Raw genomic sequence first — 25,805 nt, forward strand, 5'->3', positions numbered from 1 at the left:
CTTACAATTGGTTGCAAACCAACACTGAGTTTCTTTTTCGTGTCAAGTTCTCTAACGGTGCTCTACCCATTTTGAGACGTGATGGTATGATTTTCCACAATTATCAATGCCAATACTGCATCCCATCAAAACTATCGCACTAATATTACAGGACCTATGCCGGTGGTATTGTGAGTAGCCTCCCGGTCACTGAGTCAGATGCTCCACGTTCGGTCCCAAGACTTTATAGGAACAAAGTGTCAGCACTTCCTGTAAAATCCTTCCAAGGCAACAATGTCAGGCAGTGAGAGCGGGACATATTCCTGTTCGGCTATGCTTCGTATGGAGGGGCGCCCCTCTGGCGACAGGTTACCGACCTGCTCCATGTTAAAACATGGCCATGGAATCTAATGACCTTTGATTATGTGATCTACCTTTTGCACCACCAGTTTTGAACAGGTGAACAAAACTACTGCATATATCTGAATTCACACCAAGTTCTATTGATTCATATCTTATGCGCTAACCTTTCTTGGTTACTAAATGCCTCAGTGTTCCTTATGATGGAGACAGAGGTACCATCACTAGATTGATGATACAGAGAAACAAGATAAATTCTGCGGGACGCTGCTTTGAATCTAACCTCGACATTGAGTGAGATCTGAAATCAATAAAAATCATAAACAGAAATATAGTTCCAGAATGCAACAATATGCTAACCATCCCGATCTTCCTCCAACAGATCCACATTCTGCTTTGTACCAAGCCATTTATGAAGAAATAGATATTGTTCCTTCCGAGAAGCTATACACTCAGTCTCGTGTTTCAGGTTTGTGTTTTTTTTAAACCCAAGCTACACTGGCCGCATACACAGAGCCTAATTACAGGGACAGGTTAGTATTTGGGAAAATACTTGGATACGGTCGTCTTTTTTTGGTAAAATGAGTAGTTTTGAAACCATTTTTGGTCCGATTCAAAGTTGAATAACAAGAACAAGCAAAAAAACAAATGGAAACATTAAGTATAAAGACACACCGCCAATGCAAACATGCAAAAACAACGGGGGAAATGGAGTGGAGGAGTGAACTGAGCCAAGCGAGATTAAGAATCGGGAAAAAAAGATGACGTAATTAGTTAAGATGACAAATGGGGACTACTATATTCGTGAATATTGGAGTGTTAACTAAAATAGCAAAATATTCAATCAAAACAGGAATAAAATGTCAATTCAGAATTAACTCCAGGTAGTTCCGAGGGACAGTTTTTACTCACAGTCAACAATGCTGAAATGGCAAATATTACTCAGTTGTTTCAGTTTATTCCAGAGATAACACTTAAGTACATGACTTCACAAGATGTGTTTGGGAATGGTATCAACAGATAGAAACAAAAATGAAGTAAAAACATCAACATCAACATCATTTCCATCCATGCATTTTCAAAGAAAGGGAAATTCTAGCAGAGGCAGCATTGCAGCTTTTCAGCGAATCATTACTAAAGGGTGTAATGCCAGGGTCCTGGCGGAAAGCAAATATTGATGTTATGATTCGGAAAGACAAAGGAGAATGCCAGGAAAATAGAGATGAATTTGCTGAACATTATTGGGAGGAAAACTAATCAAATTTCGATAAAATGAGGAAAGAAAATATCTACATTAAAGCAATAGAAAGAAGTCAGTACACCTCACATAATCAACGTCATCAAAATCTCAAAAGAAAGTCATCAGAGTCGATAGGGTAAAGATAATAACCATATTTTCCTCACGCCCAAAATTCGTTTGGGAAACTGCCATCTCATACACTAATGAATGGGACAATGACATACCTGTCAGCTCTCTTTCAGTAGGTACCAGTTTTTTCTCTATCTCAAAGTTTCCAGATCCATGTTCCATTCCAGAACTTCAACAGGTCAATAAAGCTGACACTCCGGTGCCCTGCTGAGCGAGTTGCTGCACACTTGGCCATATGATCTTTCATAGAAGCTGTTCACCCAATGGCCAAGATGCCTTCTCTATTGGATATAAATGATCAGCTGACCATGCTAAAGAAGACTTGAATTAGCAGGTTTGCCCGGAACAACATTTATCACTTAAGCAAATTCACAAAATCAGATTACCACTTCATTATTAAATTGTTGTTATTTACCGTGAAAGATTGCAGTGCACAAATTGTCTTTTGAGTTCCCACATTGCAAAGACGACATTTCAAAACTACTTCATTAGCTGTAAAGTGTTTGAAACCGGCTGGCAGTGAATAGCCTATACAAGTCTTTATTTCCTGTGTATGGAATCATGGGGAAGGCGTAAAATTGGTATGGACTGGCTGCAATAAAGTTATCAAATTGAGGGGTAAAATGTGTTTCTATAGACGGAAGACAATTAGAATTGGTGTTCCAGATCAATACGGCACTGGGATGACTTGTTTATAATTTATCTATTCAAAACTGCATTTTAACGATGGTAGCATTTTTTGGAAAGAAAAGTAGCCAAGGGGATTACAAGAAAACATTCATAAACTTGCTATAACGGACATCAGATTTGAAAATGAAGCTCAATATATTTAACTGATAAATGATAACTTGGTGAGAAAAAACACACTGTAATATATTACATAGAAGAAGAAATTACAAAGAACAAAGAACAATTCAGCACAGGAACAGGCCCTTCGGCCCTCCAAGCCCGTGCCGCTCCCTGGTCCAAACTAGACCATTCTTTTGTATCCCTCCATTAAATGCCATAGTTCATAAAATTGACTGAAGATGCAAAAGTACACAATTAATTCTTAGCAGGCAGAAAAGTTCACCAGAAGCCAAAACAAACACAAAAGTTCATTTCTAAAACAAACAAAAGAGCGGGAAATGCTGGACAAAGTCAGCAGATCTGGAGAGAGAACAAATCCAACACTTTGAGTGACAATGACTCGTTTTCATGCCTCGCCTGCTGACATCTGGCATTTTCTGTTTTTGTTTCCGATTTCAAACATTGACACAATATGTTGCGTTGATAAAAAGTTCAAAAGTGAATTTGTAAGTCAGTCGAACATTGTTCTGATGCAATTTTGAGTGGATTGTATGGCTCTCAACAGAATTTAGTAAAACAATAGAGGAATCAGGAGAGGGTTGAAAACAATTTACAAAGACATTGGCAGTACGAAGGGCTGAGACCTATCCGGAATGGCTGAACAAAGTAAAAAAAAACGAGATCCTATTGAGCCTATTCATGCTCTTCTCTTGTGTCTTGCACGGGGCTTCCATGATTGGAAAATAAACGTTTATTTATTAGTCACAAGTAGGCTTAAATTAACAGTGCAATGAAGTTACTGTGAAAATCCCCAATGTTTTCACTACTGCTGGCGACACGGTGGCACAATGGTTAGCACTGCTGCCTCATAGCTCCAGGGACCTGGGTTCAATTCCCGGCTTGGTTCACTGTCTCTCGAGTTTGCACCTTCCCCCCGTGTCTGCGAGGCTTTCCTCTGGGTGCTCCCGATTCCTTCCACAATCCAAAGGTGTGCGCATTTGGTTGATTGGCTGTGCTAAATTGTCCCTTAGTGCAAGTTGGAGCGATTAGTAGCGTCAATATGTGGGATTGCGGGGATAGAGCCTGGGTGAGATTATTGTTGGTGCAAACGCGATGGGTCAAATAGCTTTCCTCTGCACGATCGGGTATCTATGATTCTGTGGATTTTCATCTGAGGATAAAAGACAGGGGGATAATACGGAAGGGAGAAGTGATTCTGGATCATAAAAGTCAGTCCACTGACCCAAACATAATGGATTTTTCCTTACATTATTCCCTGTTCTCTGATTTCTCACACATTATGTCTCCTAAGGGACTGGACATTTCGGAGCCAGAGCAACATTTTTGTCCAATAAGGTGGTGCTGGTTCTTCACCTTGAACCACTGCAGTCAGTCTGCTGACCGTTCTCCCAAACTGGCGCCATGGTCAAATGCCAGGGTATTGCCACAGAGGCGATGAAGTTGTTGTGATCTCGACTCTGACTTTCTGAACCACTCTCTGCCATGATAACTTCGTAATGACTCGACAAACAATTTGCCAACCAACCAATTATTTTGTGCTTACCAGTTTCTTCAAGCATTGACTCCTCCAATCAGATTGAATATTACGCCAGTCACCGTTTGGGAGTCACGGATCCTGGATCAGAATATCCAGAAGTGGAATCCTCCTCTATTCAGGGTAGGTCGAAGTTCACATTCTACCATTTCCTTCCGAGCCTTCTCACTCTGTAATATGTGAAATAGCTTCTGAAATCTCCAAATGTGTACACCCTGACGTGTACAACATGAAATGACAGTGCCAAGTAGCTCAGATATTGCAGAATGATTTCAGTTACAGAAACTTTGAGTCTGAAACAATGTCTTATCATCGTTCCCAACAATTGAAATTATTATTTTTTTAAAGTACCATGTATCTCCCCAGAAGCCTCTCTTGGCTGTGAATTGTGTATTGGTTTGTGGGATCGGTGACTCATTGGAAACGGTATAAATTTGAACGAAAATTGAAAAATACTACACAAAATTTCGTCCAATAATTCTCCATGCTCGAATTCACTGGCCTCCACGCCACAATAGATCAATGTCTCTGTCACGTCATGACTGCGGAAATACACATTTAAGGATATCATTCCAACTGTCCTTCATTACTAATTAACTTCAATTTAAATACTTTTACCTCTCAGCTCCTGCTTTGACAGACTATGACGATGCTGAGACTGAAACCATTGACTCTCAGAGGGGGCACTTGCTGCTGAACCACGGCCCTGATGGTATCTTCGCTTTGACATGTTCCAGCGGTGATCTCGGCACTCTGGGTGAGATAAATCTTTGATTGTCCCGTATCTTTGACAGTCGCTCGGGATCAGTACATGATAAATTTAGGGAACATTAAAACTGACAAAGCCCCAGGGCCTGATGGCATCTATCCTCGACTGCTCAGGGAGACGAGAGGTGAAATTGCTGGGCCTCTGACGGAAATCTTTGTCGCTTCTTTGGACACGGGTGAGGTCCCTGAGGATTGGAGGATAGCGAATGTGGTCCCGTTGTTTAAGAAGGGTAGCAGGGATAACCCAGGAAATTATAGGTCGGTGAGCTTGACGTCCGTGGTAGGGAAGTTGTTGGAGAGGATTCTTAGAGACAGGATGTATGTGCATTTAGAACGGAACAATCTCATTAGTGACAGACAGCATGGTTTTGTAAGAGGGAGGTCGTGCCTTACAAATTTGGTGGAGTTTTTTGAGTAGTGACAAAAACGGTTGATGAAGGAAGGGCCGTGGATGTCATCTATATGGATTTCAGTAAGGCATTTGACAAAGTCCCACATGGCAGGTTGGTTAAGAAGGTTAAGGATCATGGGATACAAGGAGAAGTGGCTAGATGGGAGGAGAACTGGCTTGGCCATAGGAGACAGAGGGTAGTGGTCGAAGGGTCTTTTTCCGGCTGGAGGTCTGTGACCAGTGGTGTTCCGCAGGGCTCTGTACTAGCACCTCTGCTATTTGTGATATATATAAATGATTTGGAAGAAGGTGTAACTGGTGTAGTCAGCAAGTTTGTAGATGACACGAAGATGGCTGGAATTGCGGATAGCGAAGAGCATTGTCGGGCAATACAGCAGGATATAGATAGGCTGGAAAATTGGGCGCAGAGGTGGCAGATGGAATTTAATCCGGATAAATGCGAAGTGATGCATTTTGGAAGAAATAATGTAGGGAGGAGTTATACAATAAATGGCAGAGTCATCAGGAGTATAGAAACACAGAGGTACCTAGGTGTGCAAGTCCACAAATCCTTGAAGGTGGCAACACAGGTGGAGAAGGTGGTGAAGAAGGCATATGGTATGCTTGCCTTTATAGGACGGGGTATAGAGTATAAAAGCTGGAGTCTGATGATGCAGCTGTATAGAACGCTGGTTAGGCCACATTTGGAGTACTGCGTCCAGTTCTGGTCGCCGCACTACCAGAAGGACGTGGAGGCTTTGGAGAGAGTGCAGAGAAGGTTTACCAGGGTGTTGCCTGGTATGGAGGGTCTTAGCAATGAGGAGAGATTGGGTAGACTGGGGTTGTTCTCCTTGGAAAGACGGAGAATGAGGGGAGATCTAATAGAGGTATACAAGATTATGAAGGGTATAGATAGGGTGAACAGTGGGAAGCTTTTACCCAGGTCGGAGGTGACGATCACGAGGGGTCACGGGCTCAAGCTGCGAGGGGCGAAGTATACCTCAGACATCAGAGGGACGTTTTTTACACAGAGGGTGGTGGGGGCCTGGAATGCACTGCCAAGTAGGGTGGTGGAGGCAGGCACGCTGACATCGTTTAAGACTTACCTGGATAGTCACATGAGCAGCCTGGGAATGGAGGGATACAAACGATTGGTCTCGTTGGACCAAGGAGCGGCACAGGCTTGGAGGGCCGAAGGGCCTGTTTCCTGTGCTGTACTGTTCTTTGTTCTTTGTTCTTTGTTATAAATTAGAACAGGATGAGGCCCTTCAGCCCCTCGAGCCTGGGCCGCCCTTCAGTGGATCATTACTGATCAGACATTCATCATATTGACTCTCTTGCCCTTTTCCGTATCCCTCGATTCCTTTACTGACCAATAATATACCTAGCAAAGTCTTAAATGTGCACAAGGACTCTGCCTCCTCAGCTCTCTGTGGCAACGAGTTCCAAAGATTAACAACCCGCTGAGAGGAGAAAAAATCTTCAAATGTCAGTCTTAAATTGGTGCCCCTTTATTCTGATTCTGCGCAGTCTGGTGCTAGAATATTTAATGGGGGCAGCATCCTCTCAGAATTTATCCTGTCGATCCCGATAAGAATCCTGTGTTTCAGTGAGATCACCTCTCATTCTTCTGAATACAAATGCGAATAGCGGCAACCTATTTAGCCTGTCCTCCTAAAACTATCCCTTGATGCCTGCGATCATCCCAGGGGCCTTTCTCTGAACTGCCCCGAATCAAATGCTCAGTACTCCAGTTGTGGTCTTTCCAGTATCAGGTAATGATTTCCTGAGACCCCTGTTGCTGCCCTTCTGTGATTCGTGCACACGTACCGCCAAGTTCCTGTGTATTTTAGCTTCCTGTAGTTTTTCTCCAATTAATTAATTCAATGTTATTTTGTTTTCCCTTCTGAAGAAAGTAACTTTTCATTTTACGCTTTGCGACAATTTTTGCCCGTTCACTTGACCTATCAATATATCTTTGTAAAATGTTTGCAATCCTCTCAAAACTTGTCTATCTACCAATTTTACTACCGTCTCTGAATTTGTCTTCAGTAGGTTTGCATCCTTCCTCCAAGTTATTAAAATATGTTGTAAAAAGTTGCGTCAAGCAGTCATCCCTATGGAACCCTACTGGCTACAGGTCGCCAAACTGAAAAATAACCCCTTATTCCCACTTGCTGTCTCCTGCTCTCCAGCCAATTCTCTATCAATGCCAATATATTACCTCCAAAACCATGAGCTCTTATGTTCTGACTTAGTCTTTTGTGAGCCATTCTGCTGAAGACTTCTGGAAGTCCAAATGCAACACGTTGACTGCTTCTGCACTACCCAATCAGATTGACACATCTTTTGAAATTTTTAATAAATTGTCAAGATTTTCCGTACTTGAAGACACACAGACTCTGCTTGATTAGATTATGATTTTACAAATGTGCTGTTGTTACTTCCTTAAAAATTGGTTTCAACATTTTACAAACGATTGATGTTGGAGTTAACTATTGTTAGCTGTTTCCTTCCTCCCTCTGCCTTTGTGAATAGAGGTGTCACATTGGCAGTTTTCCCATCCTCAAGCCCTTCTTCATCATCCAAGGATTTCTGGAAGATTGCAATCAATGCATCCATTGTGGCTACAATGATGATAATTGCAAGGCCATTGGATTTATTCCCCCTTATGCCCATTAGTTCGTCCAGTATTTATTCTCTAGTGATGGACATGGTACTTAATTCCTCCGCCACATTCTGTAGTATTGATGGCGTGTTGGAAATATATTCCATCATATAGAATGGTGCAAAATATCTGTTGAACTCCTCTACCATTTCCTCGTTCCCCCAAACGACTTCCCCAGAATCATTTTTCTAAGGAGAAATGGTTTACTTTGAGCTCTCTGCCTTTTTGTATATTTAATGAAGATCTTCTGCCAGTTTTTATATTTCTTGCCAGCTGTAGTATTTTTTTTCTCTCTATAATATATTTTTCTAACTTATTTGCTGGATTCTGAATGTCTCCCAGTCTTTGGGCTTTTAAATGACATATGTTTCCTGATATTTGCCTTTAAAATCAATTCTCGACTTCAATTCCATGGTGAGCCATGATTGGTTTATCCCTCTCTTAGGATCTTTAATCCTTCTGAGAATATATTTGTGCGGAGAGTCATGAATTGCCTCCTTAAATTCCGGACACTGCGTGCTTACTGTCTTCCTTGCTAATCTATCCGCCCAGTTTACTTCATCTAACTCTATGCTCACATTGGATTTTATTTTATTCAAACATCGCTGTTTTTAACACAGAATTCTCACTTTCAAACTGATAATTTAACTCCATCATGTTTTGATCGCAGCTTCCCAGAGGATCCTTTATGCCGCAGTCATTTATTGAAGCTGCCTCTTTAACCATTACCAGAGTCAAGATTGGTTGTTCCCTGATTTTCACCATGATATATTGTTCCAGTAATCTATCCACAATGCCCTCTGTGACATTGTGGCTGCAGCTCTCCTTCCCAACTTTATTAAAACAATCAACACAATGATTAAATTGAAACACAATTATTGGTCTATTATTTTTACATGCTCCTACTTGTTGGTATATTGCTTTTCCTGCGACGTGGATATTGTTTCAGGGTGTATTCTATCCTACTACCAATGCATTTTTCCCTTCCTGTTTTCTACCTCCATCCTCATGGACCCTATTTCATCTATGCCGAGATGCTCTTTCACAAAAGTGTTCATTAGTAACAGCCCTTAGTAACAGTGCTACCCCACCATATTCTCCTTCCCTCCTGGCATTGTGAAAGGTCGAATGTCACTGAAAATTCAGTTCCCAGCTTTGATTTACTTGCAACCAAGTCTCCGTAAAAGATATTCGGTCAAATCCAGGTACCTTAGTTTGCGCTGTCGTTTAACCTATTCTGAATTCCTTGTGCATTAAAATATAAAGCGTTTAGGATTGCCTTGCTGCCATTATTAATCCTTTATGTGCTGTGACCATATTTGCCCCTCGCCGTTGATTATCCGAGCTCCCGGTGTTGCATTTTACTGTTCTCTCTTTTATTACTGTTTCTCGTGTTTCTCTTTCCGATGTCACAGTTTGCGTTCCCATCCACTTGTCATTCCATTTCATTCCTTCCTAATCACACGATCAAATACTCGCCACAGGACAGCATTTCCTGTCCAGGCCAGGTGCAACCCATCCAATTTGTTTTGATCCCACCCGCTCCCCACCAACACCCCCCCCTCCCGCCACCTCCCTCCCCACCCCCCCCCCCCCCCCACCCACCCCCGCTCCCCGTACCCCCAGAACCGGCCTCAACGTCCCAGGAATCTAAAACCCGTCACCATAGCACCATTTCCCCAGCCGGGTATCAGCTGATATGTCCTTCTGCACATTGACGAACACATGGAGCTGATAGTAACTCTGAAATCACTACAGTTGAGGTAATACTTTTCAATTTCCATCCCAACTCCCCATATTCGGCTTTTTGGATCGAATTATTTTTAACTCATTTGATTAATACCGATGCAAATCTTGACAAGTGGCTGCTCAGCGCCCGCTGCACAACATCCTCTTACCGCTCTGAGACATCCTTGACCCGAGCACCAGGGACACGACACATCAGCCTGGAGTATCGTTTCCGGCCAAAGAAATGCCTTCCATTTTCCCTGACAATTGAAACTCCTATAAGCATTGCATTCCCACACCTTCTGCTTCTTTCTCGCACAATGGAGCCAAATATGGATCATGAATTGGGATGTTACTCCTATCACATGAGAAGCCATTATCCCAATAGTATCGCAATCAGTCCACCATCACTGGCACCTCCGCGCCAGGCCGTAAATATTTTCCCTGCTCGTTTCCCTAACACTAAGTGGCGATTTAGCATGGCCAATCAAACGAACCTGCACTTCTTTGGACGATGGGAGGAAACCGGAGCACCCGGCGGAACGCCACGCATGCACGGGGAGAATATGCAAACTTCGGGATGGAAAACGGGGTCCCTGAAGCTGTGACGCAGCCGTGCTAACCACTGTCTCACCGTGCTGCCCTTACTTTGTTTTTATTTAATGTTAAAAATTCTGGACTTCAGATTGATATTTAGATTGAAATAAACCTTTAAATTAAATTGCATCATTCCTTCAAACTCAGCCCTTGTGACTTCCTGTTTCACGAAGCTCCAGACAAGGCCACACTGAAGAGCCTTCTGTTTTTGGCCCGACATTCAAGTCTTCTGATGCTTCATTAATCCTGTTTTCCAATTAACTAGCTCCAGCTGAGGGGCTATGAAATGTTGTTTTCAACCTGCGATTAAAATTCACACAATCATTTCCACAATTAGTTCAACACTTCACAAGTACTTGTATTATATTCCAATATTTGAATATTGTTGTTTTTGTGCAATGTTTAATTGATTGCTAAATTAATGAAGAAATTTGACTTCAGATTGAAATTTAGCATTTCATGGATACTGTGAGGAAATCCCTGTCCTTTCTGATGTCCTTCATGGAGTCCCATGCTGCGACAGCTTTCTGAATTGATTATCACCTCTGATTATTACTGCAATCTCCCGCCCTCTTGTGTGGAATCTACTCACTCTGGTGTGCAGTCGATCAAAGAATAATGCGGCATTTGTTTTTAGTTCCTGTCGCGAATGCGCAGAATTGTATTAAAGAAAGAACCTACTTTAAGCCCAAAGTTCACCAAAAATATGTCTACCCCCACAGTGTACAGTAGATTGGCATTGATCCCATCTTATCGGTTCCTTCCACGCCAGCTAAGAATAACAATGCTATCTGTGGCACAAGCCCGGGTTTTAACTGCCATTGAGCAGTGACCATTGATCTCCGAAGTTGCACATATACAATATACTGTTAAACGTTATTTTTATGACATTTTGCAATGTGAGTGCCAGTGTAGGGATGTGACCTGTCTCACGTGGTTTCTGCTGTGATTTCCTGCAGTATTTTCAGTGGTGCATTACATTGAAGGTATCAGAGAGACTGTGCAGTGTGTTTTGCATAGAAAGAAACAGCCAGTTGAGCTGGAATTTAATACAAGTACTTGTGAAGTGTTGAACTGATTGTGGAAATGATTGTAATTCTCACTCATTTCTCTTTTACCGTTTCAGGTCACAGTCATCAACATATCCAGGATGTGACGTCCTCAGACATATGAATCATGGTATTAAATTAAAGCGGATGCCCTTAACTTTTCCACAAGTATCGCCATGTCGAATATGCTTAAGTCCAGATATAAATATTGTTGTTTTTGTATCAATGGGACATTACTTCATGCTGTGTTTTGTGAATTCACATTTCTCTTTTTGTTTTGCGTGAAAGACTAAACGTTTTGTACAATCAACAATGAGAAAGAACGCAGAATGTATATCGAGTATTGCACTGCCCATATTAAAGCTGTTCGGTCGCATTGCACTGTGGAACGGAGCCGCTATTATAATTCGAGATTTGATGGTATTTTTGTCAAGTGCATTTGACATTTATTTTGTAAAAGCTTCCCTCCTTATGCCTTTAAATAAAGATTAGGACAGATACGTACATGGTTTGCTTCCGTTTTCTTCATTTGTTGTACTAGAGATCGTTTTGGAGGCGAGGGGGAGGGTCCACTGCATCTCCCCAGCAACAAAATAAAACGCGATGTTGCATTCCAGCACGACTCCTAACACTAGAGGCTATTGAGTGCCGGGAGATGTGAAGATGCTGGTCAGATTTACATGTCTCCTTTTCATTTTAATTCCACAAGATTTATATCGAGTAATCCATTAGTTTTGATTTACTTCAGATAAGCCCCGGCGCTATCGCCCGGCAATTCTAACTATTCTTCGATCGTTGCGGCCATTAAAACAAAAATATGCATTCGCTGAAGACTGTCATTTTATAAATACATAAATACAAGAAATGGTGGTAAAACTGAACAATTCAGACATCATTTTCTGAGCGCAGATTAAGACTGAAATGTTTAAATATCGGACCACCTCGCTCGCGTTTTTTATCTGTTTGTGAACTTGCTGTATTCCGCTGTGTCAGGTCCACAACGTCTTGTTGTCAATAAAGTTGTCGAAAAGGGAGTTGCAGAGACAGTGGCACCAGCGGTTGGAGGAGAGAGTTGATTTATTAGTATCACAAGTAGATTTACCTTGACACTGCAATGAAGTTACTGTGAAAACCCCCGAGCCGCCACAGTGGCATCTGCTCGGGTACACTGAGTGACAATTTAGCATGGTCAATCCTCCTAACCAGCGCATGTTTTGGAGTGTGGGAGGAAACCAGAGCAGCAGGAGGAAAACCGCACAGACATGGGGAGTACGTGCAGACTTCGCACAGAAAGTGACCCAAGCCACGAATTGAACCCAGTTCCCTGGCACTGTCTGGCAGCAGTGCCAAACACTGTGCCACCAAACGAGTGAGAGGAGGAAGAGAAACAAAGATACCAGCTGTGGGAGGAGAGTGACAGAGCGAGAGCGGGAGAGGCAGTGACCCCTGAGATGGTTTGAGTGAGTGACCGAGGGAGGGGGGGAAACAAAGCTTTCAGCGGTGGGAGGAGAGAGTGACAGAACCAGAGGGGAAAAGACAGCAACTCCAGCGATTGGAGGAGAGAGTGACAAGGCGAAAAAGGGAGAGAGAGTGACACCAGCCGTGGTCGGGGTGACAGAGCGAGAGGACGAGAAACAGGGGCATCAGCGGTGGGAGAAGAAAGGGACAGAGCGAGAAGGGGGGAGCACAGCTGCCCCACCAGTGGGATGAGAGAGTGACAGAGCGAAGGGGAGAGTGACAGCGACACCAGCGGTGGGAGGAGAGAGTGCAGAGAGAGAGAGGGAGTGACACAGCGACACCAGCGGTGGGAGAAGAGAGTGCCAGAGAGAGAGGGAGTGACACACCGACACCATCGGTGGGAGGAGAGAGTGCCAGAGAGAGAGGGAGTGACACACCAGCGGTGGGAGAAGAGAATGCCAGGTGAAGAAGCATTCAAATTGCTTCAAATTGCTGTCAAATTGGGGAATTGTCAGGTTATTCCTTATGAGTTCAGAAACATGTTGGGTGTAATCATACAAGGAAATTGGAAATTTAGCATAATTAGGAATTCATTAACAAATCGCTTAATGGACAACAATAATGAAATATTGTCCGGTAAATGGACGACCCCATGTTGCAAATAGCGCCCCCTTGTTCTAGATTCTCCAGCAAGAGACAACATCCTTTCCACATCTACCCTTTCAGTACCCTTCAGGATCTTAGAGGCTTTGATCAAGTCGCTTCTTCCTCTCCTAAACTGCAGTGAATGCAAACCGGGTCTCTCCAAACTTATTTCATCAGCAACCAGCCCATTACATATATTAGTTCAGTACACTTTTTCTTCACTCCTTCCAATAGATTTGCATCTTTCCTTTAATAAGGGGACTATAACTCCGTACAATAACCCTGTTGTAGACTCACCAATGCCCTATGTAACTGAAGCACAACCTCCCGAATGTTGTATTCATTTCCCCTCACAGTAAATGTTACCCTTCCATTAGCTTTGCCAATGACTTGCTGTCGCTGTATACTGGCTTTTTTGCGATTCAAGCGCCAGGACACCCAGATTACTCTGCATTTCAGAGCTCTACCGCCTCACGTCATTTGGATAATAAACCTATTTTGTATTATTCGCATCAACATTGCGAATTTCCCATTACTCCACTTTATATTCCATGTGTCAGGTATTTGTCTACTCACGTAACCTATCTATGTCTCTTTGTAGCCTCCTTCCGCCGTCATCACAATTGGAAACCAATATTTGTGTCATTAGCAAATTTAGCAACCGTACTTTCAGTCCCTTCATCCAAGTCATTCACATACAAATTGTAAAAAAAAGTTGTGGGCCCAGCACAGATCCCGGTGGCACACGACTCGTCACATCCTTACAAACAATTTTCCGTTTCCTGTTGGCTCGCCAATCTTCCGTCGGTGCAAATACGTTACCCCATACATCATGAAATTATATTTTGTGCAATAACCTTAATGTGGAGACATCTGACAAGGTGACAGAGTAAAATAAAAAGACCTGTCAATGTGGTGACGCATTTCATCCGCTACCGGGACATCAACAAATTGAGATAAGATGGTGGATATAGCAACCTCAACATTTCATAAACTATTCATCCCTCACAAACATTCCACTCCTTACAACTCTATCCCAAACCACTCATAAGATGGGGCGATGGAAAATGTGTCAGGGGGAGAGAGAGTTGGAGAGAGAAAACAAACATTGAGAGCCCCTGACACTTTCACAAGCCAGACTGAGATGTCCCTTCTCTGGAAAGAGAGAGAGAGAGAGACAGGGTGAAGCTTTGAGATACTGGGAAGACAGTGAGGGGGAGAGACAGTGAGAGGAAGAGATAGCGAGAGGGGAATATTACGAGAGAGGATGACAGCGAGTGGGAAGTCAGAAAGGGGGTGGGGGAGCAAAAGACAAGAGGAGAGAGCAAGAGCAACGGGGTAGAGCAGAAGGGAGAAATATCAAGAGCGGGAGACAGGAAAACGAGGCGACTGGAGGATGGGAAAAAGAGGGAGTGATGACAGGGTGAGGAAGACACAGCGAGAAGGAGACAGCGAGAGGGAGATAGGTAGCTGGAAGGCGAGAGAGAGAGACAACGGAGATAAAGGGAGAGAGGCAGAAAGAGGCGGAGAGCGAGACAAAGGGAGAAAGAGGGAGAGACAGTGTGAAGTAAAGAGCGAGAGACAGAAGGAGAGAGAGAGAGAGAAGGAGGGAGAGTGGGAGACTCGCATCGGGAAATTTGCCTTGATCATTCACCGATCACCTTCACATCATTTGCTATTTTGAAACCTTCCAGTCAATGCAGACATGAAGCCTGTGAATCATGGGCAGGCGGACTCTGTGTGGGAAGTACGCTGTCTCGGCTGAATTCCGGATGAAGGGAATGTACTCCAGCTAGAAAACATGGACATTAATCTCATTGAAGCAGAGGATGACATTCTTGTATCTGTCAGTGTGTAGATGATGAGGCGGGGGCACTGTGGGTCAATTTCAACAGAGATTTGATCACAAAGCCAAGAAAGGGTGACCGAGGTTTGGAAAAGATTCCATTCCTGTGCATGAGCGTCTCTGGCAAGGTCATCATTTATTTAAAAAAAACTTTATTATCCTTCTGAATGTCGCTGTGAGCCAACTGCTCGAACCCATGGTGTAGATAAATCCACTGTGATCTTCAGAGAGATTTCCAGGTTTTTGTCTGAGCGAAGATGAGAGAATGGTGACACAGTTCCAGGACAGCAGCATATGCGTCTTGGAAGGTAACCTGCAGGTGTTGGTTTGCGAACTTATTGCCTGCACTTCTTCTAAGTGATAGAGGTCCTGTGTGTGGAATATGCTGCAGAACGGGGTTTGGGGACTTATATATTGTATGTTATATATTAAACGCACTGCTGTCATTGTGTGTGCCAGTGAGGAAGGGAGTGAATATTAAACATGTCGGGGAAAGGGGGAGAGATGGGATGGTGAAGGAGGTGAAGGGAAGTAGTTGGAGGGGCTGTGGCAGTGTCGTAGAAGCGATGTTTCGATATTGGCTGCTCTCAAACCTCTTCTCCATTGTGAATCTACTTTCAGCCCCGTATGTAATAAACTGCAAGGAAGGGGTGTGTTTTTGCTTCTGAATGTGAACTGACTAATGGATTTAGAAGAAAGTTCAGGATATTTTTGGGACTTTGGGGATATTTCAGTCCTGAACTGAAGCCATCGAGCTGAAAATGTAATAAAAATGAAACCTTCTTTTTACCTCTGATGAAGAGTCACATGGACTGGAAACGTTAAATCTGTTTCTCTCTTGACTTAAGAAGCCAAACCACTGCCTGGGTCTAATATGTTTCTGGACCCTCAGGGTTTTTGCACCATTTTCAGTGCAATTCAATATCCAACACTAGCTGGATATTTTACTTTTATTTTATTTGGCTGAGTATTTTCTTGGAAATAAATAGACAACAAAACCTTAGCGTGCAAAATCGCGAATTCTATTCAAATTTGCACATTGGATGTTCAGGAATACAATATGTACTTAGTACGTGGGAGAGCCGGATTGAATTCTAAATCTATATTATAACACCATTATAACAGGGTGTTAGCTGAATCAAATAAGAAATTGCGTTCATATAGCGCCATTAGGGGAGATATTGTGTTGTCTCGGTATTGGATTACATCACGCTCTCACTGCTTATGATCAACACTTTGATGCATGCACATGGATTATCCGTGTATTTGTATCAACAATATCTTTGCACGACAAATTATATTGGGCTAAAATGTGGAACGAATACAGATCTGTGAAACCAGCAGAGTGATGGAACGCATTTACATCCTGAATAAAAGTCGAAATCACATCATGACGATGATGTTTATTCGAATTGTTTTGAATGATGATCAGTGTGATATTTAGTATCAGTGTAGTTATAGCCCAGCTGTTAACCTGATGGACTGGAAATACATGTGGGACTCCCGGTTCGAAGCCTGCCCAATGTGTTTCCCCTATTCCTCATTCAGTTTCAAGTTTCACCACGTTCCTTTGGGATGGATCATGCATTTTGCGGAAGGGTAATCCATACGTTTCAACAATAAGAGATGTTTTTCTCATCCTTATTCACGGAATTTCTGTCTGAAGTACACGAATGATCGGCCTAATGACTGGCAGTGATCTTTCTGTGCCTCTGTCCCTTTGTGTAAGTCACTCTATGTTTAATTATACATGTGTCTGCCTGTGTGCACAGATGCACGTGTGTACGTTAGTGTGCAAGTTCCTGCTTGTCCCTGTTTGCGTTATTTTCGTTTACTTATCCTGTGTTGTTTTTTATTAGTTGTGTGCCTGTAAGATGCTTTTCCTCGAATAGCTTTCCAATTCCCTTTTCAAAATTATGAACGAAATTATCGACTGCCACCGTTTCAGGTAGAATGTTTGCGATCCCATCAAACCTGCGTGAAAATTATACCTCTGCTCCCGTCCTTTCTCTATCATTTGCCACTGACTTGATATCCATGACTCCTGGAAATTTTCCTTCAAGCAGAGGGAATCATTTCCTGTATAGTCCCTCCAGACCTCACATTGGGAAAACCACGATTCGGTCATTTTCTAATCTTCTCTGTTCGAAGCACAAAACTCAAACTTCTCCAACAACTCCTCATAACTGAAGCATTTCGTCTTTGAAAATCGCCCAGTAAGTGTCCGCTGTCCCCTTTCCAATCACTGTGCTGAAGTGGTGGCCAGCAGTAAACACAATACTCCTCATTAAGATCGAAATGTTAATGTTAAAGTTCCACACAATCCTGGTCCTTTCATAAACGATTGCTCGAATTGATAATCCCAATTAAACAACGTAATTTTCGTCCTAAATTATGAGATTTGTAATTATGGAGGTCAACTTTTCTCTGCCGATCTACATCTTACAAAAAATCTCACATTTCCATATTTGTGCTCCAAATTTCATAATTTAAATTGTAACATTCTCCAATATTGTCTATTTTAAGGGGTTTGTTACTTGTGACATTCTTCTCGAACTCATTTCTGAGCAGATTGCTCCAATGTGCACGAATGAACAAATACCTTACCCTGATGGTCTTCTGTGAGGATTCGGCACTTTCAACATCACATGTTTGTCACCTTCAGCATTGAATCTCCCCTGTCCTTCACCCCATCCTGACTTTCTATTTTGTTCTTAATTCCTCCCTCCATCTGAAAAATACAAGGAACAATGTAGGAAGTTTCTTCTGACACACAGTAGCTACACTATCTCTCACAGAGTCATAGACAGATCATCAGTTCCACAGTCTCACGCAGTAGACATACTCAGTTCCACTCTTATCCCATCTTCCAGCACATATTTTTATCTAACATTCAATCAGAGCAGGGGAGAATTGAATCGTTTCAATTTCACTCCAATTCAATCACGCTGAAATATTTATACTGCAATCCCATCCCCCAAATCACAAAGAACAAAGAACAAAGAACAGTACAGCGCAGGAAACAGGCCCTTCGGCCCTCCAAGCCTGTGCCGCTCCTTGGTCCAACTAGACCAATCGTTTGTATCCCTCCATTCCCAGGCTGCTCATGTGACTATCCAGGTAAGTCTTAAACGATGTCAGCGTGCCTGCCTCCACCACCCTACTTGGCAGCGCATTCCAGGCCGCCACCACCCTCTGTGTAAAAAACGTCCCTCTGATATCTGAGTTATACTTCGCCCCTCTCAGCTTGAGCCCGTGACCCCTCGTGATCATCACCTCTGACCTGGGTAAAAGCTTTCCACTGTTCACCCTATCTATACCCTTCATAATCTTGTACACCTCTATTAGATCTCCCCTCATTCTCCGTCTTTCCAAGGAGAACAACCCCAGTCTACCCAATCTCTCCTCATAGCTAAGACCCTCCATACCAGGCAACATCCCGGTAAACCTTCTCTGCACTCTCTCTAACGCCTCCACGTCCTTCTGGTAGTGCGGCGACCAGAACTGGACGCAGTACTCCAAATGTGGCCTAACCAGCATTCTATACAGCTGCATCATCAGACTCCAGCTTTTATACTCTATACCCCGTCCTATAAAGGCAAGCATATCATATGCCTTCTTCACCACCTTCTCCACCTGTGTTGCCACCTTCAAGGATTTGTGGACTTGCACACCTAGGTCCCTCTGTGTTTGTATACTCCTGATGACTCTGCCATTTATTGTATAACTCCTCCCTACATTATTTCTTCCAAAATGCATCACTTCGCATTTATCCGGATTAAACTCCATCTGCCACCTCTCCGCCCAATTTTCCAACCTATCTACATCCTGCTGTATTGCCCAACAATGCTCTTCGCTATCACGTCTACTATCAGATTAAGAAAGCACTTTGTCAATCATTGTGTCAATTTTGTACGAGGGAGGTCATGCCTCACAAATTTGGTTTTTGTACGAGGGAGGTCATGCCTCAAAAATTTGGTTGATTTTTTTGAGGAGGTGACAAAAACGATTGACAAGGGTAGGGCCGTGGATGGCGTCTATATGGATTTTAGTAAAGCGTTTGACAAGGTCCCTCATGGCAGGCTGGTGCAAAAGGATAAAATGTGAGCTAGCTTGATGGGTGGAGAACTGGCTTAGCCATAGAAGTGGAGATGCCTGATATGCTGCAGGAAAGGATGGCCCGAGGCATGGTACATTGGGGAAACCATGCAGTCGCTACGACAATGGATGAATGAACACCGCTCGACAATCACCAGGCAAGACTGTTCTCTTCCTGTGGGGGAGCACTTCAGCAGTCACGGGCATTCAGCCTCTGATCTTCAGGTAAGCGTTCTCCAAGGCAGCCTTCACGACCCACGACAGCGCAGAGTCGCTGAGCAGAAACTGATAATCAAGTTTCGCACACATGAGGACGGCCGAAACCGGGATGTTGGATTTATGTCACATTATCAGTAACCCCCACAGCTTGCTTTCTGGACTTGCAGGCTGTCCTGTCTGGAGACAATACACACCTCTTTAACCTGTGCTTAATGCCCACATTGTCTGTATCTTTAAGATCTGGCTGGCTGTAGGGATTCGCATTCTAATCAGTATGCTGTAACTTGATCTTTGTGTCTCTGTGCCCTGTTTGAGAGCACATTTCCACTCCATCTGATGAAGGAGCAGCGCTCCGAAAGCTAATGGTGTTTGCTACCAAATAAACCTGTGGACTTTAACCTGGTGTTGTTAAAACTCTTACTGTGTTTGCCATAGAAGACAGAGGGTAGCAGTGGAGGGGTCTTTTTCCGGTTGGAGGTCCATGACTACTGGTGTTCCGCTGTGCTCTGCACTGGGACCTCTGCTGTTTGTGATATATATGAATGATTTGGAGGAAGATGTAGCTGGTATGATCAGTGAGTTTGCGGACGACGCAAAGATTGCTGGAGTTGCGCTTAGTGATGAACATTGTCAGAGAATACAGCAGGATATAGATAGGCTGGAACATTGGGCGGAGAAATGGTCGATGGAATTTCATCCCGATAAATGCGAAGTGATGCATTTCGGTAGATCTAATGTAAGGGGGAGCTATACAATAAATGGCAGAACCATCAGGAGTATAGACACACAGAGGGACTTGGGTGTACACGTCCACAGATCCTTAAAGGCGGCAGCACAGGTGGAGATGATGGTGAAAAAGGCATATGGCATGCTTGCCTTTATTGGAAGGGCATAGAATATAAAAGTTGGCATATGATGTTGCAACTGTATAGAACGATGATCAGGTCACATTTGGAATACTGTGTCCAGTTCTGGTCACCACACTACCAGAAGCACGTGGAGGCTTTGGAGAGAGTACAGAGAAGAATTACCAGGATGTTGCCTGGTATGGAGGGTCTTAGCTCTGATGAGAGATTGGGTAAACTGGGGTTGTTCTCAGTGGCAAGACAGAGGATGAGGGGCGACCCAGTAGAGGTGTATAAAGTTATGAATGGCAGAGATAGAGTGAATAGTGGGAAGCTTTTTCCCATGTCGGAGGTGACGAACACAAGGGGTCATAGGTTCAAGGTGAGGGTGGCACGGTTCAACACAGATGTCAGGGGAACATATTTTACACAGAGAGTGGTGGGGGCCTGGTATGCACTGCCAAGCAAGGTGATTGAGGCGGACACGCTGGGATCGTTTAAGACTTATCTAGATAGCCACATGAACAGACTGGAAATAGAGGGATACAAAAGAATGGTGTAGTGGGCACATGAGCGGCGCAGGCTTGGAGGGCCGAAGGGCCTGTTCCTGTGCTGTATTGTTCTTTGTTCTTTGTTCTCACAATAATAATTCCAGAGCAACTAATGAATGTCAGATCGAAATATACAAAGTGAATCCCAATGATGTCTCAATATTTGCTCGAAAGTCTCATTATCATTCACAATCCATTGTGCCTGCGCCAACAGCAATCCCAACCAGGCCCAATTCCTGTAACCCCATATATTTACTCTGCTAATCCTCCTGACACTGAGGGGCAATTTGACATGGCCAATCAAACAAATCTGCACATCTTTGGACAGTGGGAGGAAACGGGAGCACCCGGAGAAAACCCATGCAGACACGGGAATAAGCCCGTCTGGTCCCTGTCCAATGGTGACCAGAGCTGTACACACGATCCTAACTGTGGTCTAAATACTGCATTGTATAGCTCAAGCAGAACCTGCCCTGCTCTGGTATTGTATACGTCGTGATGTGGAGATGCCGGCGTTGGACTGGGGTGAACACAGTAAGAAGTCTCACAACACGAGGTTAAAGTCCAACAGGTTTATTTGGTAGCAAATACCATAAGCTTTCGGAGCGCTGCTCCTTCGTCTTCGTCACATTTCCACTCCATCTGACGAAGGAGCAGCTGATGGTATTTGCTACCAAATAAACCTTTTGGACTTTAACCTAGTGTTGTGAGACTTCTTACTGTATTCTATACGTCGGTCAGGAAAGGAAAGTATTCCGTCTGCCGATCGAAACCACCTTATCGAGCTGTCATGTTACCCTCAGGAATCAGTGGACACTCACTCCAATATCCCTCTATTCACACACATGGAGATCATATTAGAGAGAGAGGGGGGAATTGTTATGGGAGATTAAAAATCCCAACGTGTCACATGATCTTAATCTGATGTCTCTGTGCATCAGAATTATTCAATACCGGTTCGGAGTATGTGCATCACCAGAATCAAATGCACGCCGCTGTTCTTCACATCCAATTCTGTCGTTCGGCCTGGTGTCCCCTTTGCCACATCAGGATGTGGTGTGAGTTTGGATCTCTCTGTCATATTGGGAGTCACCGGCAATGTCCAATTTCAGGATCACCTTCAACTTTGTTACAATTACTTTTAACCTTGGACTGCAGCATTGTTTTAGTTAGACCTGGTCAACGGTCATCACTAAGATTGACCTGAACATGTCAATACATATTCCATTGCTTTCTCAATAATCATTCCAACATTTGCACTGTCTCTGCCTCTGGTTTGTGTCTCTGTTGGTTGTTCACAGTTGGCGATGGGACAATGTTAAATGGACAGTTTAATCAGATTGGATAACCATTTGGATTTATAAAAGTGTTGCTAGAGCTAGAAAATTGCGGCGATGAGGAACGATTGGATTGGCGAGGGTTGTTTTGCTGAGAACGCATGAAGCTGAGGGGAGACCAAACTGAGGTGTCCAAAATTCTGAGGGGCCGAAACAGGGTGGAGAGGAAACAGCAGTTTCCCCGGAGCAGGGAGACGTCACTTACCGGGGGAGTGGGGTTCGCACAGATTGAAGGGGAATGCTGGGAGGATTAGAGGGGAGATTAGGAAGAAGCTTTTCACTCAGAGAGTAGTGGGTGTCTGGAGTACGTTGTGCAAACTGGTGGTTCAGACAGAAACCCCTCAGCTCACTCAATCGGCACCCAGAGCTGTAGCTAAAATTTTGTAAGCTGTAAAGATGGGGCGAGGGGCGGGGTGACGAGATGGTGGGATTAGATTGGAATGCTAGTTTTAATTTCACGAGCTGGTGCAGATGTGATGGGCTGAATGGCCTCTTTCTATGCCATAACCTTTTCTCTGCTTTCTGTTAGCCCTATTGCTGGGCCGGCTGGAGGAATGAGCTGTTTTTTCGTAAGAATCAAGAGGAGGAAGGGGCGGTGGATATTGAGGCAACACGGAGCTATTCTGATGCCCCTCCCCCTCACAATATGAAAGTGAGTTAGAAATCCCCCCGCCCGCCCCATGTTTAGCCCAAATACATTTGTCTGAGTGGCAGCACGGTGACACGGTGTTTAACACTGCTCCCTCACAGCGCCAGGGACCCGGGTTCGATTCCAGCCTTGGATCACTATCAGTGCGGAGTTTTGCACATTCTCCCCGTGTCTGCGTGGTTTTTTTTCCCGGGTGCTCCGGTATCCTCCCACATTCCAAAGATATGTGGGGTTAGGGGGATTAGAGGGTAAATATGTGGGGTTAGGGGAATCGGGTAAAATGGGGATGAACAGTAGGGAGTCTGTGGTTTTAAGTTGGGGTAGTTTGATACCAAGGCAAGAGGGTCAAGGTGCTGCGCGGACAATTCACTCTCTGGCTTTAAACGCTCTGCAATGCAGAGACTGGAGAGGCGTGTACAACAGGGAGCAGCATTGCAGCTTCTTTCCCCCCATTGAAACTGGGATTGTTGCTCCATCTGCTGCACCATCCCAACCCCACCCACTGGGGGCAACCTGGACAATGGGCTGCAGGGAGACCTGCCCGTGCCCTCTTTTTAGGTCAAACCAAATAAACAAACTCAGATTAAGTCAGGACAAAGTAAAAGGGGCAGCTCCCCAAAAAGGAGGGGGAACAGCCCAAACAGAAATCAAAGTACAAAGGAAACTTAAAAACATCAAATAAAAATGTGATTATTAGGTTCGATAACGCACCCCAATCCCTGCGGTGCCCAGCGGGCGCGGAAAGCGTCAGCCTCGCCCGTGGACACCGCATGCTCCCTCTCCAGGGACACCCGGCAGTGAACGTAGCCGCGGTAGAGGGGAAGACAGTCAGGATGGACGGCCCCCTCGATCGCCCGCTGCCTGGACCGGTAAATGGCGCGTTTCGCCAGGCCCAGGAGCAGGTTCACGATGAGGTCACCATCCCGACCCTCCCCTCCCCTCTCCGCACCGGGTGTCCGTAGATCAGGAGCGTGGGACTGAAGTGCAGACAAAACATCAATAAAATGTTCTTTAGGAAAACATAAAGGGAGTGCAGCCTAAGACACACAACATAGACATGGTCCACGGACTCCACAAGGCCGCAGAAAGGGCAGTCTTCGGAGCCCGTGAACCAGTGAATCCTACGGTTGTGCGGAACTGCTGCATGCATCACCCTCCACCCCAGGTCCCCGACGTAATTGGGGGAGATCCCTCCGTAGAGGGACCTCCAGCGGGGACCTCCGCCACCCGGCGGCAACAAGGCCCGCCAAGGTGTATCCGGGCGACAGGCGAGGAGGCGGTAGTGGAGGGTGTGCAGCAGCAGCCCACACAGGAAACGCCTCCGCGCAGTAGAAAAAGGCACGGAGGACATTTCCGCGAGGCGGCTCAGGCTGTGGGGCACCTCACCCAGGGAGGGGGGTTGAGGTTTTGGGCCAATGTGGAATTCCGTCCGAACAGGGGAACGCTCGGGCGGGATCCCACCGCACGCCTGCGCCGTCTCGAGTTTGCGTGCAGTTTCGGGGCCGAGCACGACCGTCCTAAGGTCTAGGATGGCTTTGGCCGCGTGCCGGACGGTCGTCCCCGCGCGCTCAGCCAGCACGCGGGGACTCATCCAGCCCGCCCCTCCGCCATCGAGCACGTCCCCGATTCTGGTCACCCTGGCGTCCACAGCCCTCCTCTCCGCCAGCCACCTGAAGTCATACGGCTGGAGGAGCGGATTCCTGAGCAGCGGCTCTCGCACGAGAGCCGCTCCTCCTGACGGGGGAGAGCTGCATCGCGAGGCGACCTTGTTCCAGACAGTGAGGAGGTCCTGGTAAAAGACGGGCAACTCGTGCAGGGTGGTCGAAGCACGCCCCAGTTCGATATGCAGGAGCTGCACGTCATAATTGAGGCCGTGCCACTGGCGGAAGAAATATGTCACCATGGCACACCACTGTGGAGGGGGCTCAACGTAAAGGTACCTCTGCAGGGCCTGGAGGCGGAAGGTCGCTATCTGAGTGCGGAGACACACCAGACATTGTCCGCCCTCCTCAAGCGGGAGATGCAGAACCGCAGTAGGGACCCAGTGCAGTCGATTGTCTCAGAAGAACCGCAGGAGGGTTCTCTGGATATCGGCGACAAAGCCAGGTGGAGGGGTCAAAGGGACCAGCCGGTACCACAGCATGGGGGCGACAATCTGGGTTTATGACGCGAACTCGGAGCAGTCCTGTCCAGCGACTCAGGTGGGCGGAGACTTTGGCCTCCAGCTCCCGCCAGTTCGCCAGCCAGGATTCCTCGGCTGGGCAGAGATGGGCCCCCAAGTAGAGGAGGTTGGTCCTGCTCCAGGTGAAAGGCCTGAGCTCCTCCGGAAGGGGTCCGTCTCCGAAGGACCGACAAGGAGTCCGGAGCACTTGGCCCAGTTGATCCTGGGGGAGGACGCGGCGCAGTACACCGCCTGGCATTCTCGCACCCTCCGCAGGTCAGCCGGGTCCGTGAACATGAGGAGCACGTCGTCGGCATAAGCTGACAGGACCACCCCTACGTCCGGTCCACGCAGGGCCAAACCTGACAACCTCCTCCGCAAGAGGCGCAGGAATGGCTCCACGCATACGGAATACAGTTGGCCGGACAAGGGGCAGCCCTGCCGTACTCCTCTCCCGAAGCGAAGGGGCGCCGTCAGGGACCCGTTAACCTTAATCAGACACTCTGCGGCAGAGTACAGTAATCGGATCCGGGCGACAAAATGCGTCCCGAACCCGAATGCCCGCAGAGTCCCGAGTAAATACTCGTGCTCCACCCTGTCGAACGCCTTCTCCTGATCTAATGACAAGAAGGCGCCCGACAGACCAGCCCTCTGGGTGTGATGGATTAGGTCCCGGACCAGGTGGAGATTGTCATGTATGCAACGGCCCGGGACCGTGTAGGACTGGTCAGGGTGGATCAAGT

The 25,805-nt window shown here is 45.4% G+C and overlaps 1 protein-coding gene across 2 annotated transcripts in view; it reads left to right on the top strand.

Moving 5' to 3' along the window:
- LOC144486684 (scavenger receptor cysteine-rich domain-containing protein DMBT1-like) overlaps window positions 1-11,757 on the top strand; it is a 35,387-nt gene extending 23,630 nt beyond the window's left edge. For both annotated transcript variants that reach the window (XM_078204694.1, XM_078204695.1), the window contains 4 exons: window positions 722-808; window positions 4,065-4,175; window positions 4,678-4,809; window positions 11,331-11,757. In XM_078204694.1, coding sequence (XP_078060820.1) covers window positions 722-808; window positions 4,065-4,175; window positions 4,678-4,809; window positions 11,331-11,377 — 377 coding nt within the window. In that variant the 3' untranslated portion in view covers window positions 11,378-11,757. The remainder of the gene's footprint in view (window positions 1-721; window positions 809-4,064; window positions 4,176-4,677; window positions 4,810-11,330) is intronic.
- Window positions 11,758-25,805: the final 14,048 nt, after the last annotated feature.

Source organism: Mustelus asterias, unplaced genomic scaffold, assembly GCF_964213995.1.
Source record: "Mustelus asterias unplaced genomic scaffold, sMusAst1.hap1.1 HAP1_SCAFFOLD_430, whole genome shotgun sequence".
Classification (NCBI taxonomy): domain Eukaryota; kingdom Metazoa; phylum Chordata; class Chondrichthyes; order Carcharhiniformes; family Triakidae; genus Mustelus; species Mustelus asterias.